Genomic DNA, 19,460 nt, shown 5'->3' with positions numbered 1-19,460 from the left:
CTGTCTCTCCCTGCTTTCCTCTCTGTCCCTCCCTCCCCTCTCCCTCCCTCCCCTCTCCCTCCCTCGCGCCTCAGGGCCCGGACATTGAGCCGAGCCCCGGGACCGGGCCGAGGGGGGGGAAAGGCCGAGTCCCCGGGCCGCGGCCGCAAACGGAGTCGAGCCCCGGGACCGGGCCGAGGGGGGGAAAAGGCCGAGCCCGCGGGCCGCAAACGGAGCCGAGCCTCGGGACCGGGCCGAGGGGGGGAAAGGCCGAGTCCCCAGCCCGCGGGCGCAAACGGAGCCTAGCCTCGGGACTGGGCCGAGTGGGGGGGGAAAGCCCGAGTCCCCGGCTGCAAACGGAGCTGAGCCCCGGGACCCGGCCGAGGGGGGGGAAAGCCCGAGTCCCCAGCCGCAAACGGAGCCGAGGACCGGGCCGAGGGGGGGAAAGCCCGAGTCCCCGGCTGGGGCCTCCAGATCCACAAGGTGGGGAGACCTTCCCTGGAAGACAACTGAGTTCCTTCATACTTGAAATGGATCACTTCATTTCTAACTGTTCCTAAATACTATTTATAACTGAATTAATTTGTTCTTTTCCTTAGTTCCCTGTATTAAAGTTCAGGTTTTTAAGCACCCCATAGCTAAGAAGACAACTGTACTACATGATCTGGTATTAAGCCATATAGAACTGGAAGGTGGCAGCTGTTAAAATGTGAATAAAAGTAAAAGCTGAGGTAAAGATGGCCGAATTAACGGCAGTTTGAAAGATTAGGCCCCGCCCACACACGCCATGAAATGCCCCCCATGACGCAGCGCGCTCCCCCGGTAGGATTGGTCAACCTTCACGTCACTCAATGCAAATGAGCGGATTTCCCCCGTCTGATTGGCCAACTGCTAATGAGCGGAATTTTGAACGTTTTTTGTCTACTGTCCGAACAATTTTTGTCTGACCAAAAAGTAAATATGCCTAGGACACTCTCCTAATCATAACCTTTCTTTTGATATAACATATGTGCAGGTACGCTCTATAACTTTTGAGTGATGCCCGGACAGACAGACGGACAGACACCACTAGCCTTTTATTATATACTAGCTGGAGTGCCTGGCGGTGCCAAGGGTTTTTTTGAGGGCATGTTATGATAAAAGTAGAAATAATTTTTATATATATAAATGAGTTTGTGTGTCTGTCTGTCTGTGTGGGAAGGAGAGAGAGAGAGGGAAAGAGAGAGAGAGAGACTGGGGGAGGAAAGAGGCCCGAGGATTGAGAGAGAGACTGGGGGGAGGAGAGAGCGATGGGGGAGGAGATGAGCGACGGGGGAGGAGAGAGCAACTGGGGGGAAGAGAGAGAGCGACTGGGGGGACGAGAGAGAGAGACTGGGGGGGGGGAGAGAGAGAGAGACTGGGGGGAGAGAGAGACAGAGAGAGAGACTGGGGGCGAGAGAGAGACTGGGGGGGAGAGAGAGAGACTGGGGGCGAGAGAGAGACTGGGGGGGAGAGAGAGAGACTGGGGGGCGAGAGAGAGACGGGGCGAGAGAGAGACTGGGGAGAAGAGAGAGAGAGAGACGGGGGGAGAGAGAGAGAGAGAGACTGGGGGGAGAAGAGAGAGACGGGGGGTCAACCATCACGTCACTCAACGCTAATGAGCGTTAGGATTGGTCAACAGCTAATGAGCGGATTTAGTCCGTTTTTTGAACATTTTTTAAAAGTAAACACAACTATGACACTCCCCTGATTGGTCAACCGCCTAATGAGCAGAGGAGAGAGGGGGGGGGGGGAGGAGAGAGAGAGGGGGGAGAGAGAGAGGGGGGAGGAGAGAGAGGGGGGGGAGGAGCTTCCCCCGTAGGATTGGTCAACCATCACGTCACTCAACGCTAATGAGCGTTGGGATTGGTCAATGGCTAATGAGCGGATTTAGTCCGTTTTTTTGAATGTTTTTTAAAAGTAAAGATGCCTATGACACTCCTCTGATTGGTCAACCGCTAATGAGGTTGGCAATTCACCTCACTGTTTCTCTCAACAACAACAAAAAAACCCCTACCACTTTAACCAGTCATCTGAGATGCCAATGTTTGTGTCAAAGGCTACCAGATTTGGAAATTGAACAAATGTGGATGAAAATTCAAATGTAAGGGGGGAAAAGAAACACCTTGGGCTTGTTTCAGACACTATTTCAGATTCTTGAAGGAGAAAGCCATTAAAAAAAAAAGTGCATAATTATTACTGGAGAAGAAAAGTGACAGTTAATTCCAAAAATAAAAATGCAAAGTGGAGAGAGCTTCAATGAGCTGCCACAGGAAAGATGAGAGGGGGGGGGGGAGGAGAGAGGGGGGGGGAGGAGAGAGGGGGGGGAGGAGAAGAGAGGGGGGGGGAGGAGAAGAGAGGGGGGGGAGGAGGAGAGAGGGGGGGGAGGAGGAGAGAGGGGGGGAGGAGAGAGAGGGGGGGGAGGAGAGAGGGGGGGAGGAGAGAGAGAGGGGGGGGAGGAGAGAGAAGGGGGGAGGAGGACCGCGGCCCCGAGTGCGGCCTAGTCCGAGTGCCGGATCCGCGGCCTTTCCTGGCCGCATCACTGCCACCGGCAGCCGGGGTGGGTCGCGTCGTGTCGGGCTGACTCTGCCTGGACGGCGCACGCCAAGCCCACAACTGGGGGCCGCTCCCCTGATCAGGGGCCTGTCGGGCCGGCCGGCCCGGCTGGTTGACTGTTTGAAAAGACGGGCACTCGGTGCCCTCGCCGGGCCCTGCTTCCCACTCACTCACTCCGCAAACGGCAGACAAACGCCTTTCGCTGCGGAGTCCAGGTGTCCGATTTCGTTCGGGGATGGCTCATTGGAAAGCCCCGGTTTTCCCAGTCCCGCACTCATGGCAAGAGAGAGAGGGGGAAGGAGAGAGAGAGAGGGAAGGAGAGAAAGAGAGGGAAGAGGAGAGAGAGGAGGAGAGAGTGAGGGAAGGAGATGCAGAAAAATCAAGATGGCCGAATTAACGGCAGTTTGAAAGATTAAGCCCCGCCCACAAATGCCATGAAACGCCTCCCGTGACGCAGCGCGCTCCCCCCATAGGATTGCTCAACCTTCACATCACTCAATGCTAATGAGCGGATTCCCCCGTATGATTGGTCAACCATCACGTCACTCAACGCTAATTCCCCCCGTAGGATTGGTAAACCTCTAATGAGCGGAATTTTGAACGTTTTTTGTATACTGTCCAAACAATTTTTGTCTGACCAAAAGGTAAATATGCCTATGACGCTCCCCTAATCATAAGCTTTCTTTTGATATGACATATATGTAGGTACGCTCTATAACTTTTGAGTGATGCCCGGACATACACACAGACACAACGATCCTTTTATATAAGAACATAAGAAATAGGAGCAGGAGTAGGCCAATCGGCCCCTCGAGCCTGCTCCGCCATTCAATAAGATCATGGCTGATCTGATCCTAACCGCCAATCCACTATCACAGAACCATCTCCTGAATCTAACAGAATTAGACACACGAAATAGGAGCAGGATCAGGCTACACGGCCCCTGGGCCCGCTCCGCTACCCACAGGGCCATGACCGATCCGAACCTAGACTCATGTCCAAATTCCTGCCCGCTACCCGTAACCCTTAATTCCCTTTACTTCTAGGAAACTGTCTATTTCTGTTTTAAATTTATGTAATGATGTAGCTTCTACAGCTTTTTGGGGCAGCATATTCCATGGACCTACCACCCTCTGAGTGAAGTAGTTCCTCCTCATCTCAGTTTTGAAAGAGCAGCCCCTTATTCTAAGACTATGCCCCCTAGTTCTAGTTTCACCCATCATCGGGAACACCTTCCCGCATCCACCCGATCCAACCCCTTCACAATCTTATATGTTTCAATAAGATCGCCTCTCATTCTTCTGAACTCCAATGAGTAGAGTCCCAATCTACTCAACCTCTCCTCATATGTGCATCCCCCTCATCCCCGGGATTAACTGAGTGAACTTTCTTTGTACTGACTCGAGAGCAAGTATGTCCTTTCTTAAGTATGGACACCAAAACTGTACGCAGTATTCCAGGTGCGGTCTCACCAATAACTTGTACAACTGAAGCAATACCTCCCTATTTTTATATTCTATCCCCCTAGCAATGAAAGCCAACATTCCATTGGCCTTCTTAATCACTTGCTGCATATATATAAATAATAGACCAGCTGGAGTGCTCGGCGGTGCCGAGGGTTTTTTGAGGGCATGTTGTTATGAAAAATGTAGAAATAATTTTTTATATATATAAATGAGTTTGTCTGTCTGTCTGTGTGGGAAGGAGAGAGAGAGACTGGTGGGGGGGGGGGGGGGAAGAGGCCCGGGGATCGAGAGAGAGACTGGGGGGAGAAGAGAGAGACGGGGGGGAGAAGTGAGAGACGGGGGGGAAGAGAGCGACTGGGGGGGGGGGAGAGAGGGAGAGACTGGGGGGAAGAGGGAGAGACTGGGGGGAAGAGAGAGAGAGACTGGGGGGAAGAGAGAGAGAGACTGGGGGGAAGAGAGAGAGAGACTGGGGGGAAGAGAGAGAGAGACTGGGGGGAAGAGAGAGAGAGAGAGAGAGACTGGGGGGAAGAGAGAGAGAGAGAGACTGGGGGGGAGAGAGAGAGACTGGGGGGAGGAGAGAGAGAGAGACTGGGGGAGAAGAGAGAGAGAGACTGAGGGGAGAAGAGAGAGAGAGACTGAGGGGAGAAGAGAGAGAGAGAGAGACTGGGGGAAGAGAGAGAGAGAGACTGGGAGAGAGAGAGAGAGACTGGGGAGAGAGAGAGAGAGACTGGGGGAGAGAGAGAGAGAGACTGGGGGAGAAGAGAGAGAGAGAGAGACTGGGGGGAGAAGAGAGAGAGAGAGAGAGACTGGGGGGAGAAGAGAGAGAGAGAGAGGACTGGGGGGAGAAGAGAGAGAGAGAGAGACTGGGGGGAGAAGAGAGAGAGAGAGACTGGGGGGAGAAGAGAGAGAGAGAGACTGGGGGGGAAGAGAGAGAGAGAGAGACTGGGGGGGGGGGCAGGCCCGGCCCAACTCACCTGGGTACCAGAACGGAGTCAGTCTGACACCGGGAGGCCAGGTGCCCATCGCTCCGTTGCGAGCCCGGGGTTCCTCTCTATCTATCTCTCTCTCTCTCTTTATATTTCTGTCTCTCTCTGATGTCTGTCTGTTGACTCTTCCCCTCTGCCGCTGTCAGTTTTTCTGCCGTTATCTCTCTCCCTTCCTGCTGCCGCCGCTCCCCGGCTGTCAGCTGCGCTGTATTTATTTTCTCTGGTTATTTAGCCTGTGCCGGTTTGCCGGCCGCTGAGGCATTGTATCGAAATCATCTTGGCGCCGGTGCCCGATCTGCTACTCCAGGCCATGCCGTCCGCCCGCTCTCCGGGCCAAGGTAAGAGCCAGGCTCCGGCCCCACACCCGCACCGCCAGGGATCAGCACCCGGGGAACCCGCCCGCCGCCCAACGTGAACAACAAACACCCTCGCCACCTGTCACAGAGTTGAAGTCTCTGAAAGCGGCCACGGTTCCCCGGGCCTCCGACCCAAAGAGCTCGGCAGTGACATCCTGCAGAGCGGAGAGGCCCGGGTGACAGGAGAGAGGGGAGAAAGCGGAGAGAAGGAGGAGGCCAGCCTTTACCAAGATGGCGGCAATGGCGGGCCGTTGATTTGGAATCGGGCCCAGCGGGACAGGCGGTGCCTAGCTCGGGCGTAGCTGGTGAGGAGAGTTCGAGGCCTGAGGCCTGCAGGCAGCTCATCCACCGTGGATGCAAACAACCCATGAGCAGAGAGGCCGGGGTGACAGGAGAGAGGGGAGAAAGCGGAGAGAAGGAGGAGGGTGAGGGTGGGACTGGGGAAGGAGATGCAGAAAAATCAAGATGGCCGAATTAACGGCAGTTTGAAAGATTAAGCCCCGCCCACAAACGCCATGAAACGCCCCCCGTGACGCAGCGCGCTCCCCCCCGTATGATTGGTCAACCATCACGTCACTCAACGCTAATTCCCCCGTAAGATTGGTCAACCGCTAATGAGCGGGCTAATGAGCGGAATTTTGAACGTTTTTTGTATACTGTCCGAACAATTTTTGTCTGACCAAAAAGTAAATACACCTAAGACGCTCCCGTAATCATAAGCTTTCTTTTGATATAACATATGTGTAGGTACACTCTATAACTTTTGAGTTAATTCCGGACATACACACAGACACAACGATCCTTTTATAGATATAGATATATATAGATAGATATATATGTAGTTGATTGTAAAGTAGAAGAGATGTTGGGTTTGAAGCAGAGAATCATTCAGTTGAAAGGAATAACAAGTTATGCATGCAATTGCGGAGAAATACAACAGATTTTATATATATGTAGTATATTGGCATTTAATGGAAATTGTAGGTCTTTAGCAGCAGGAGAAAGACTCTGAGTTGGATCTACACTTTGTCTACAACAAGTGTTTTCTAGTTGTGCTGTTTGACTGAAAAGACGTTTAAAAGGATGAAGGGAGAGGGGATTAAGAAATGACAGCCAGAAATGAAGGGAATGAAATCCCAAGATGCTGGCATGAGGCTCCATGCAAGTGACTGGCTGCCCAGCACCTGGCCCCCTGTTTGATGACTGCTGGAGCAGAGGTAATAATGCATGAGGTAGTTGTTTCTGTCTCAATCTGTGGCACCATCCTCATAGGTCAGCATCGCAATAGCATGAAAGGAGGTAGGGCCAAGTTTCAGGTTACAGTTGACCATACTTTCACTGGATATGTCTGCTCTGCTGCAGATATCCTTGCAGTGTACTGCATCCAGCTCACTAAAGAGCTGGACTCTGTGAGAACCATGTTGTTCCCAGGTACATGAGCCAAGGACTACAGATGTGGTTGGTGACATCTTGGTGTGCGCAGCAAATCAGGGTAGGCTGTCTGTTAATCATCCTGTCATGCCTTCTTTCATGCAGTGCCACCGAAAGCATTATATTCAGCGATTGGAGTGCTTCAGAGAAAACATCCAGAATTTTAGTTAATCAGGCATTCACATATCTTAGTGATTTTCCATCAGGTCTGCTGCATGTATTAATCATCTGCCAAAGCGAGGTCTTGGGTAGGTAGGTACCAGTGAGTGGGCACAGATGCCTCTTGTGCAGCTTCACCTGACTAGCAGTCCTTCATTGGTTCTCCTTCTAAACTTGTGTCCAACCAAGATGTGTGATTGCCACTGGGAATTCCATTGGCGGTGCTGAGGGGAAAAAAGCAAAATAAAACATTTGGCACAAAGGCTTATGAGAACCAGCAGAAAAAAGCAAATACAATGAATAATGGTTAATGAATTACTTTAAAGCTGCAGAATCAATTTATTTATGGTAGCCTTTAAATCAACCTATAATCACAGCTGATTTCCTTGCAAATCCGGACACCCATTTCATGTGGGCATCATTTGAAATCAATGTCCTGCACATTAGAACATCAGGAAATAGTGTGCAGCATAACCCCATCCCTAAATTAATATTTAAATTAAATACCCATCTGTATGAAGCAAATACTTCCTCTGCCAGGAATAATGGTGGAACATGGAGGTGGTGCAAAAGTGGGCGGAGTTCCAGTGGAACAGAACTCCGGTCTATTTTCTAGTCCGTGCGCCCCACGTATGCCAGTAAAATGAGCAGTTTTGTTTGGAAAATATCGGCTTATGTGTCTATGGAAGGATAACATTACAGTTGTAATTATTGTAAATAATTGTTCCCAGTTTCAGTGTAATGATACTCTCTGAGTTAGTCACTAATCCCAGAAACAACTGGTAGTATTCTTGTCCCAACAAGTAGATGGAGTGGACACCTCTGCTCGCTGAATTGGTGTACCCTCACAACCTTCGAGTTATAGAGTTTCTTTTGGTCCAAGAAATAGACCGCAGAGCCCAAACTCTCAAGTATATCATTCCTTTGGTTCTTGCACACTTTCCGAATTCCTTTTATATCCAGATTCCCTTGGTAATTAAGGGAACAGATATAATACTTGTTACCTATTATTATAGGTTCTCCAAAACCATGTACATGTGCACTTCTGAATTAATCTGAACATATCTTGTCAACTCCTTCCACAGACAGTTTTCCATCTGACACTTTGGGGGGAATTTTAATGTGAGTGAGCGAGTGGGTTTGGGTGTGGGTGAAACCCAGGAAAAGTCTAACCCCAACCCCTGACTTGCGTATTTATCTCCAGTACGTTAGGCTGTGTGCTCGCAAACCCCTCGGGAGAGGTAGGTTGTCAATTTCAATATGTTAACTGGGTTTTGCAGTTTAACTTTGGCTCCACTGGTTTCCCGGGCTTCCTGGAATTCGCCAGTGAAAGCAAGGCGAGAAGACAGCGGCAATTGAGGGGGCTGAAGCCATGTCAAGGAAATATGCCAATAAGTACTCAATACTCACAGCTCCTTTCTTACTTGCTTGTGTGAAAGGGTATATTCACAGTACTTATGCTGCGAGATGACTTTGGAGGTGACTTTACACACTTCGGAGGTGTCATCTGTACTTTGGAGATTTGGAGGCCTGATCTGCCCTTTGGAGCTCTGATCTATCAAATCAGCATGGGTGCCACTTGCGCTGTGTTATTTTGGACCTCAGATGAGGACCAAGCTAACCACCAGGAGCAGCAGGACCTGCACCAGCAGCAGCAGGAGAAGCAGGACCTACACCAGCAGCAGCACAAGAAGCAGACCTGCACCAGCAGGAGCAGCAGGACATGCACCAGCAGCAGCAGGACCTGCATCAGCAACAGCCTGCTGCTCAGAGACCTGTAACTCCAAGGGAAAGAGGAGATCAGCAGAGAGGTGTAGCTCGCAGGAGGCCATACCTAGCACACAGGGTCGACAGGCAGAGGATAAGCTTCCTCGACATGTCGGAACATCAGTGTCTGAGGAGGCTCAGGGTGTTGTGTCCGGTGGTGGCAGACATTTGCAGCCTGCTGGAACAAGACCTGCTGCCAACTTGACTAGGTGGCCATGCTTTACCAGTGGCTGTCAAAGTCACCACCGCCCTCAACTTTTGTGCCTCTGGGTCCTTCCAGGGCTTGGACAGAGACATTTGCAGAATCTCGCAGTTGGCGGCACACAAATGTATAATTCAGGTGACTGCTTGCTTGTTTGCCAGGGCCAGCAGAGGTGCCGTAATCGTGACCATCTTCAAGAAAGGTGACAAGTCCGATTGCGGTAATTACAGAGGAGTTTCCCTGCTGTCTGCCACAGGGAAAGTAATCGCAAGAATCCTCCTCAATCGCCTTCTCCCAGTGGCTGAAGAGCTCCTCCCAGAGTCGCAATGTGGATTCCGCCCACTAAGGAGCACAATGGACATGATCTTCACCGTGCATCAAATATAAGAGAAATGCAGGGAACAGCACCAACCACTGTACCTGGCCGTCTTTTACCTCAGAAAGGCCTTTAACACTGCCAACCATGAGGGATTATGGAGTGTCCTCCTGAAATTCGGCTGCCCTCAAAAGTTTGTCACCAACCTCCGCTTGCTTCATGGCGATATGCAAGCCGTGATCCTGACCAACGGATCCACCACAGACCCAATTCACATATGGACTGGGGTCAAGCAAGGCTGTGTCATCGCACCAACACTCTTCTCGATTTTCCTTCCTGCAATGCTCCATCTCACCCTCAGTAAGCTCCCCACTGGAGTGGAGCTAATCTACAGAACAAACGGGAAACTGTTCAACCTCCATCGCCTCCAGTCCAGATCCAAGGTCGTCCTATCCTCTGTCATCGAATTACAGTATGCAGACGACGCTTGCGTCTGCGCACACTTGGAGGTCGAACTCCAAACCATCATTAACACCATCACCGAAGCGTATAAGAGCATGGACCTTACACTAAACATCCGTAAGACAAAGGTCCTCTACCAACCTGCCCCCGCCACACAGCGCTGCCCCCCGATTATCAAAATCCACGACGAGGCCTTGGACAACATGGACCACTTTCCATACCTCGGGAGCCTACTGTCAACAAGGGCAGATGTTGATGACGAAGTCCAACACCGCCTTCAGTGTGCCAGTGCAGCCTTCGGTCACCTGAGGAAGAGAGTGTTTGAAGACCAGGACCTTAAACCCGGCACCAAGCTCATGGTCTACAGAGCAGTAGTGATTCCCGCCCTCCTGTATGCTTCAGAGACATGGACCATATACTGCAGACACCTCAAAGCACTGGAGAGGTACCACCAATGCTACCTCCACAAGATCCTGCAAATCCATTGGCAGGATAGGTGCACCAACGTCAGTGTTCTCGCTCAGGCCAACATCCCCAGCATCGAAGCTTTGACCACGCTCAATCAGCTCCGATCAACAGGCCACATCGTCCGCATGCCCGATACGAGACTCCTAAAACAAGCGCTCTACTCGGAGCTCTGTCACGGCAAGAGAGCCCCAGGTGGGCAGAGGAAACGCTTCAAGGACACCCTCAAAGCCTCCTTGAAAAAGTGCAACATCCCCACCAACACCTGGGAATCCCTGGCCCAAGACCGCTCAAAGTGGAGGAAAAGCATCCGGGGAGACACCGAACACCTCGAGTCTCTTCGCCGGGAGCAAGCGGAAGTCAAGCGCAAACAGTGGAAGGAGCGCACGTCAACCCAAGCACCCCACCCACCCACCCCTTCAACCACTGTCTGCCCCACCCGTGACAGAGACTGTAGGTCACGCATTGGACTCATCAGTCACCTGAGAACTCATTTTAGTGTGGAAGCAAGTCATCCTTGGTTCCAAGGAACTGCCTAAGAAGGGAACTTTGCCTGTGATGACATCAGTCAGAATAAGCGGGCGCTCGGTTTGCAGCTCTGGCTGGCTTCCCACAAGTGCAGGGTTTCATCAACATGCACAATGTGGCAATTAAGGCACCCATAGATCACTCAGGAGTGTTTGTCATCTGCAAGGGCTTCCATTCTATCAATGTGCAGCTGGTGTGCAATCACAAAAAGATCTTTATACAGGTGTGCGCAGGATTCCCGGGCAGCTGCCATGATGCTTTCGTCCTGCGGTAGTCCACCCTCCCTGATCCCTTCGCACCTCGAAGCAGAGTTACCAGCTGGCTGAGCCCTTGGCCAGCGGCGGGGCTGAAAGGATACAAGATGCTGGTATCCTCATACATTCTCCTCCTTCTCGCAAGGGCCTTTTGCTTTCCCGCCCTCCCCTCACCACAACTCCACCCTTGTGCCTTCCTCATTTCACACACCCAAGAAATGCAGCCTGCCCAGCCAGTGGTTGACGAAGAAGAAGAAACCCCGTCACTCGATTTGACACTCCCAGCCACCAGCTCCTCAAGTTCGAGCAGCAAAGCCATTTACAGTGTCCCCCCACAGAAAGTCAGCAGCCTTCCGCCAGCCATGCTGCAGCCACTGGGGTAGCACTGCTTGACATCAGTAGGATAGGCAAAGGCACACACAAGATAGTCACTAAGGGAATACATAAGAGTGATGAGTTGATTTCTTGATGTCATATTGGATCGATAAAGTTGGATTGGAAAGTTTGCTTTGTGGTGGCTTTTATTTCAGCATTGTGGCCAAGAGGACACTGTGATGGTCAGTATCAGAGGGAAGGTAAGGTGTGGCACAAATGTTGAAAGGGGAATTGAGGTTGTGTTCACTGGTACCGCAGGCAAATGATTCGATCTCAGATATCTCAGGTTCTGCTGACAGAGTTTGAGCAGCTAGGAACTAAATTAAAAAGCAGAACCACAAAGATCATAATCTCTGGATTATTACTGGAGCCACGAGCAAATTGACATAGGGTCAATAGGATCAGGGAGAGGAATGCGTGGCTCAAAGATTGGTGTGGGAGAATAACAGAAAACGCTGGAAAAACTCAGCAGGCCAGGCAACATCCGTGGAGAGAGAAACAGAGTTAACGTTTCAGGTCAAAGACCCTTCGTCAGGACTGAGAAAAAAGGAGGAAATTAAACAGATTAAGAAGCAAGTTTGGGGGCTGGGAAATGGGGGAGGGGATGACAGAACAAAAGGGAAGGTCTGGGAGAGGTGGAGAGACATTAAGAGATATTCAAGGCGAGACGAGATGGTAATAGGACAAGTAAAGAGACAAAGGATGGCTCTAGATGAAGTGTGAAATGCGCTGGCAGAATGAAAGACAGCTGCCATATGGGAGAGAAAAAAAAGGAAAAGGCACAAACCAAAAGTGTGGATAAAAAATATATTAAAAAAAATATATGATAGGGGCCAAGGTTATGATCTGAAATTGTTGAACTCGATATTGAGTCCGGAAGGCTGTAAAGTGCCTAATCGGAAGATGAGGTGCTGTTCCTCGAGCTTACGCTGAGCTTCCGTGGAACAATACAAGAGGCCAAGGACGGTGAGGTCTGAGTGGGAATGGAGTGGTGAATTGAAATGACAGGCGACCAGAAGCTTGGGGTCACTCGGGGTTTCTCTCTCATCGGATGTTGCCTGGCCTGCTGAGTTTTTCCAGTGTTTTCTGTTGTTATTTCGGATTTCCAGCATCCGCAGTATTTTGCTATTGTGCTGGTGTGGGAGAAGTGGGTTTCGATTCGTGGGGCACTGGCACCAGTATTGGGGAAAGAGAGCTGTTCCGTTGGGACGGGCTACACCTGAACCATGCTGGGACCAGAGTTCTAGCGAATCGAATAACTAGAGAGGTAGATAGGGCTTTAAACTAAATAAGGGGGGGTCCCGGTGAAGAGAAATCTAGAATGCTAAAGAGAAAAGACAAGGAAGCAGTGCAGGAAAGTGATTGGGGTAAGGATAACCAGATTGTGTCAGGAAGGGACAGAGCGCACAAACAAATAGGGTCCGGGTAAGAAAAAATGGTAATAAGACAAATAGGGCCATAGTACAAACAAATGTTAAGATGTTTAAAAATGTTAAAAAGACAAATCTAAAGGCACTGTATCTGAATGCACGAAGCATTCGTAATAAGGTAGACGAATTAACAGCACAAATAAATATAAACGGATATGATATAATTGCGATTACGGAGACATGGCTGCAGGGTGACCAAGGCTGGGAGCTGAATATCCAAGGATATTCGATATTTAGGAAGGACAGGCAAAAAGGAAAAGGAGGTGGGGTGGTGTTGTTAGTAAATCAGAGCAATAGTGAGAAAGGATATTGGCTCAGAAAATCAAGATGTAGAATCAGTCTGGGTGAAGCTAAGAAGCACCAAGGGGCAGAAAACATTGGTGGGAGTTGTCTATAGGCCTCCAAACACTAATGGTAATGTAGGGGATGGCATCAAACAGGAAATTAGAGATGCGTATAACAAGGGTACTACAGTAATCATGGGTGACTTTAATCTACATATAGACTGGCCAAGCCAAATTAGCAATAATACTGTGGAGGATGAATTCCTGGAGTGTGTACGAGATGGTTTTTTCGACCAGTACGTTGAGGAGCCAACTAGGGAACAGGCTATCCTAGATTGGATACTGTGCAATGAGAAGGGGTTCATTAATAATCTTAATAGCAAAATACTGCAGACACAAATAAGTTTCCAGAAATGCTAGGGAACCAAGGGTCTAGTGAGAAGGAGGAATTAAAGGAAATTAGTATTAGTAAAAAAATAGTGCTGGAAAAATTAATGGGACTGAAAGCCGATAAATCCCCAGGGCCTGATAATCTGCATCCCAGAGCACTAAAAGAGGTAGCCATGGAAATAGTGGATGCATTGGTTGTCATTTTCCAAAATTCTGTAGATTATGGAACAGTTCCTGCAGATTGGAGGGTGGCAAATGTAACCCCACTATTTAAAAAAGGAGAGAGGGAAAACTGGGAACTACAGACCGGTTAGCCTAACATCAGTAGTAGGGAAAATGCTAGAGTCTATTATAAAGGATGTGATAACAGGACACTTAGAAAATATCAATGGGATTCGACAAAGTCAACATGGATTTATGAAAGGGAAATCGTGTTTGACAAACCTACTGGAGTTTTTTGAGGATGTAACTGGTAGAATAGATAAGGAAGAATCAGTGGATATGGTGTATTTGGATTTTCAGAAGGCCTTTGATAAAGTCCCACATAAGAGGTTAGTGTGCAAAATTAAAGCACATGGGATTGGGGGTAATATACTGGCATGGATTGAAAATTGGTTAACAGACAGGAAACAGAGAGTAGGAATAAATGGGTCTTTTTCGGGGTGGCAGGCGGTGACTAGTGGGGTACCGCAGGGATCAGTGCTTGGGCCCCAGCTATTCACAATATATATCAATGATTTGGATGAGGGAACCAAATGTAATATTTCCAAGTTTGCTGACGACACGAAAGTTGGTGGGACTGTGAGTTGTGAGGAGGACGCAAAGAGGCTTCAAGGCGATTTAGACAAGTTGAGTGAGTGCAGATGCAGTATAATGTGGATAAATGTGAAGTTATCCACTTTGGTAGGAAAAACAGAAAAGTAGAGTATTATTTAAATGGTGATAGTTGGGAAATGTTGATGTACAGAGGGACCTGGGTGTCCTTGTATTCCAGTCACTGAAAGCAAACATGCAGGCGCAGCAAGCAGTTAGGAAGGCAAATGGTATGTTCGCCTTCATTGCAAGAGGATTTGAGTACAGGAGCAAGAATGTCTTAGTTATACAGGGTCTTGGTGAGACCACACCTGGAGTACTGTGTGCAGTTTTGGACTCCTTACCTAAGAAAGGATATATTTGCCATAGAGGGAGAGCAGCGAAGGTTCACCAGTCTGATTCCTGGGATGGCAGGACTGTCGTATGAGGAGAGTTTGGGTCGACTAGGCCTGTATTCACTAGAGTTTAGAAGAATGAGAGGGGATCTCATTGAAACGTATAAAATTCTGACAGAGCTAGACAGACTGGATGTAGGGAGGATGTTTCCCATGGCTGGGGGGTCTAGAACGAGGGGTCACAGTCTCAGGATACGGGGTAGGACATTTAGGACTGAGATGAGGAGAAATTTCTTCACTCAGAGGGTGGTAAACCTGTGGAATTCTCTACCACAGAAGGCTGTGGAGGCCAAGTCACTGAATATATTTAAGAAGGAGCTAGATAGATTTCTAGACACAAAAGGCATCAAGGGGTATGGGGAGAGAGCGGGAATATGGTATTGAGATAGAGGATCAGCCATGATCATATTGAATGGCGGAGCAAGCTCGAGGGGCCTAGTGGCCTACTCCTGCTCCTATTTTTCTATGTTTCTATCTATGTTTCTACAACGGCCAAAAAGGGGCTGCCTGGGTTGCATCCTTCCATCTGCTTCCTCTTCATCTGTTTCTTCCTCTTCCCTCTGCTAGTGGATGCGGTAAATCTGAAATGACAGCATAAAATGCTGAAAATACTCAGCAGGTCAGGCAGCATCTCGACCGGAGACATGGCCGGAATAGACCGGAATTTTCTGTAGCTGGGTGGGTCGGGTGCAGGCCATAGGTCTGATGGATCGCAACCCCGTTGCTGCTTCCATCCCACTGCAGAAAATGACTTTGCATCAATGGGGCCTATTAAGCCCGCCCAGCACGTTACCCAGCCCAATTAAATGCTGTGGGTCTGATGATGTCACCCATGACGCGTTTTCAGCTGGTAGATTTAAAGGAGCCATGGCCACATTGCATTTGAAGGTTCATCTAGGAGTGTGCAGTCACTGCACTGAAGCTTTTGATCGTTCCAAACACTTGGAAACATGACTGCACAGAGACAGAGGGCTGCACCCAGGTTCTCCGATGACACCCTCCATATGCTTGTAGAGGGAGTCAGAACATGCAGGGAGATGCTCTTCCCTTCCGATGGGTGGAAGCGCTCTCCCCAGGCGACAAAAAGAGTCTGGCTTCAAATTGCAGAGGAGGTCAACAGCAGGGATGTGGTCAGGAGGACCTGGGTGCAGTGCCGGAAACATTTCAATGATCTCATTTGATCAGGAAAGGTGAGTACAAAGACACACTCAACTTCATCCTGCTGTGCCTCTCATCACATCCCCATCACTCTGCCTTCCCAAACCTCCTTCTGCACATCATTACTCACACCAACATACCTTGCATGTCCACCCATCCCTCTCTCCCTATCTACATTACCACATCCTCATTTTACTAGCCACCCCTCACACTCCCCCTCATCCTAACTCAATCATACCAACTAACAACACACAAGGTGGCCATTTAGCATTGCCACCCCACTCCATTGTAGTCTCCCTCTAAAGATCTAACCCATCCATTCATTACACTCATTCCATCAGTCTCACTCAACCTTAGTTGAGTTAGAAGTATCAGGATTCACCGAGCAGCTCGAGGTGAGAGATGGCTAGAGGGGGCATCTCAGCAACCTGGTGACAGAATTACATATCAAACAGCTGCATGGCATAAATCAGTCACTCATATGGGGACTGATGTCATCAACCACTGAATGGTCATCATGTGCATAATGGTATCTGTACCCATTCTTCATATGACATATCTAACTCATCTCTTTACTCTCCCACAGGTCTATCAAGAGCCGCCCCCCCCCCCACTCTCCAGGAAGAGGAAGATGACTCCTCAGAGGAGCCTCCAGCCTCTGAGGGCACAGCGTCACCAGACATAAGCGCACCCAGCACCAGCACAGATACACACGCCTTGGTGGGTCCCACGCAAGACAGAATAGGGTTGTCACCTAGTGTCTCACAACTCACAAGTGAGCAAGAGCAGATGGTGGAGACTCCTCGCTGGAGGGCGCAGGACACTCCCAGCTCTGCTCAGCTGCATGCAGACGCTGAACCTTGGGGGCCATCCAGAAAGAGGGCGATCCTGGAGGTGCAGCAAGAAGTGCCGGAGGCTGTGACAGGTTTTGCAACTGCGATGTCTGCAAATGTTCAGAGAATGGAGGAGTCCATCTCCAACATGGGTACCACCGTGTCACGGGCGATGGCGACTGTAGGCTCTTCCATGGAAATCATGGCCACCTGTATGGAACAGCTGATAAGCCACTCACATGAGCACATGCTATCCATGGAGAATAGATGGCAGAGGCTCATAGACCTCTCTAGGAGGGATCTCAGTGTAGACATGGGTCCTCATGGCCCGACTGATGTGCAGCAAGGTGCTCTCCAGCTCCTTGCTAGCAGGGAAGTGTGGCTGGCCCATGAGAGGGATGATGGTGAGAGTGGACATGGAAGTGTGGGCTCCTCTCAAAGCACTTCTCCCCTGTTGCCACCCCCTCAGTCAGAGCCCCAGATGCCTCCTTGGACAGCGCTGGCCAAGTCTGCCCCTGCACAGTCGCACGAGGAGCAGACTTTGGCGGGGTCATCAGAGGCTCCAAAACCCAGAGGGCGTCCGCCAAAAGTGTCTAAGCAGTCGCAGCAGGGAAGTGAGCAGGCTGCCTCTACCTTTGCTGAAGCCACAGGGATAGCACCTTGTAGAAGCACGTGTAAGAGAAAGATGACACATAGAATAATAGAATCATAGAAAGTTACAGCACGGAAGGAGGCCATTTCGGCCCATTGTGTCCACGCCGGCCAACAAAGAGCTATCCACCTAATCCCACTTCCCAGCTCTTGGTCCATAGCCCTGCAGGTTACAACATCCCAAGTGCATATCCAAGTACTTTTTAAATGTGGTTAGGGTTTCTGCCTCTGCCACCCTTTCAGGCAGTGAGTTCCAGACCCCCATAACTCTCTGGGTGAAGAAATTTCCCCTCAAATCCCCTCTAAACCTTCCACCAATTACTTTAAACCTGTGCCCCCTGGTTTTTGACTCCTCTGCTAAGGGAAATAGGTCCTTTCTATCCACTTTATCTAGGCCCCTCATAATTTTATACACCTCAATAAGTTCTCCCCTCAGCCTCCTCTGTTTCAACGAAAACAAACCCAGCCTATCCAGTCTTTCCTCATAGCTAAGATTCTCTACTCCCGGCAACATCCTTGTAAATCTCCTCTGTACCCTCTCTAGTGCAATCACATCTTTCCTGTAATATGGTGACCAGAACTGCACGCAGTACTCTAGCTGAGGCCTAACTAGTGTTTTATACAGTTGAAGCATAACCCCCCTGCTCTTGCATTCTATGCCACGGCTAATAAAGGCAAGCATTCCGCATGCCTTCTTAACCACCTTATCTACCTGGCCTGCTACCTTCAGGATCTGTGGACATGCACTCCAAGGTCTCTGTTCCTCTACACTACTCAGTGTCCTACCATTTAATGTGTATTCCCTTTCCTTGTTAGCCCTCCCCAAATGCATTACCTCACACTTCTCCAGATTGAATTCCATTTGCCACTGTTCTGCCCACCTGACCAATTTATTGATATCTTTCTGCAGTCTACAGCTACCTTCTTCAGTATCAACCACACAGCCGATTTTAGTATCATCTGCAAACTTCTTAATCATACCCCCTATATTCAAGTCTAGATCATTGATATAGACCACAAAAAGCAAGGAACCTAGTACTGAGCCCTGTGAGACCCCACTGGAAACAGCCTTCCAGTCACAAAAACACCCATCAACAATTACCCTCTGTTTCCTGCCTCCGAGCCAGTTCTGAATCCAACTTGACACTTTGCCCTGGATCCCATGGGCTTTTAACTTCGTGACCAGTTTGCCATGTGGAACCTTATCAAAGGCCTTGCTAAAGTTCATATACACTACATCAAATGCACTACCCTCATCTACCTTCCTTGTTACCTCCTCAAAAAATTCAATCAAGTTTGTCAGACATGACCTTACCTTAATAAATCTGTGCTGACTAGCCTTGATTAATCTGTGTCTTTCTAAATGAAGATTTATCCTGTCCTTCAGATTTATTTCCAATAATTTTCCCACCACCGAGGTTAGGCTGACTGGCCTGTAATTACTCGGTCTATCCTTTTCTCCCTTTTTAAACAAGGGTACCACGTTAGCAGTCCTCCAGTCCTCCTGCACCACACCTGAAGCCAGAGAGAGGATTGGAAAATGATGGTCAGGGCCTCTGCTATTTCCTCTTTTGCTTTGCTTAATAGCCTGGGATACATTTCATCCAGGCCTGGGGATTTATCCACTTTTAAAGCTGCTAAACCCCTTAATACTTCCTCTCTCACGATGTTTATTTCATCTAATATTTCACACTCCTCTTCCCTGATAGCAATGTCTGCTTCGTCCCTCTTCTTTGTGAAAACAGACGCAAAGTATTCATTAAGGACCCTACCGACGTCTCCTGCCTCCACACACAGATTACCCTCATGATCTCTAATAGGCCCTACCCTTTCTTTAGTTATCCTCTTACTCTTAATATATTTATGAAACATCTTTGGGTTATCCTTGATTTTACTTGCCAAGAATTTTTCATGCTCTCTCTTTGCTTTCCTAATATCCTTTTTAATTACACCCCTGCACTTTCTGTACTCCTCTAAAGATTCTGGCGTATTTAGCCCTCAGTATCTGTCATACGGCTCCCTTTTTTTCTTTATCCTACCCTGTATGTCCCTAGACATCCAGGGGGCTCTAGATTTGTTAGTCCCACCTTTTTCTCCTCCTTGAATGCCTCCCACTGCTCTGACACTGACTTATCTTCAAGTAGCTGTTTCCAGTCCACTATGGCTAAATCCCCTCTGAGCTTAGC

General features: G+C 49.3%; 1 protein-coding gene across 1 annotated transcript in view; it reads left to right on the top strand.

Moving 5' to 3' along the window:
* lrrc63 (leucine rich repeat containing 63) overlaps positions 1–19,460 on the top strand; it is a 168,462-nt gene that overhangs the window by 38,987 nt on the left and 110,015 nt on the right. The window contains exons 5-8 of the mRNA XM_086007389.1: positions 5,238–5,343; positions 6,724–6,792; positions 8,557–8,667; positions 10,760–10,914. Of these exons, the coding sequence (XP_085863515.1) occupies positions 5,238–5,343; positions 6,724–6,792; positions 8,557–8,667; positions 10,760–10,914 (441 nt within the window). The remainder of the gene's footprint in view (positions 1–5,237; positions 5,344–6,723; positions 6,793–8,556; positions 8,668–10,759; positions 10,915–19,460) is intronic.

The sequence above is a fragment of the Somniosus microcephalus genome, chromosome 14 (assembly GCF_052327205.1).
Source record: "Somniosus microcephalus isolate GS21.2 chromosome 14, FLI_Smic_1.0, whole genome shotgun sequence".
In the NCBI taxonomy this organism is placed as follows: domain Eukaryota; kingdom Metazoa; phylum Chordata; class Chondrichthyes; order Squaliformes; family Somniosidae; genus Somniosus; species Somniosus microcephalus.
This window is presented reverse-complemented; position numbering and strand designations above follow the sequence as displayed.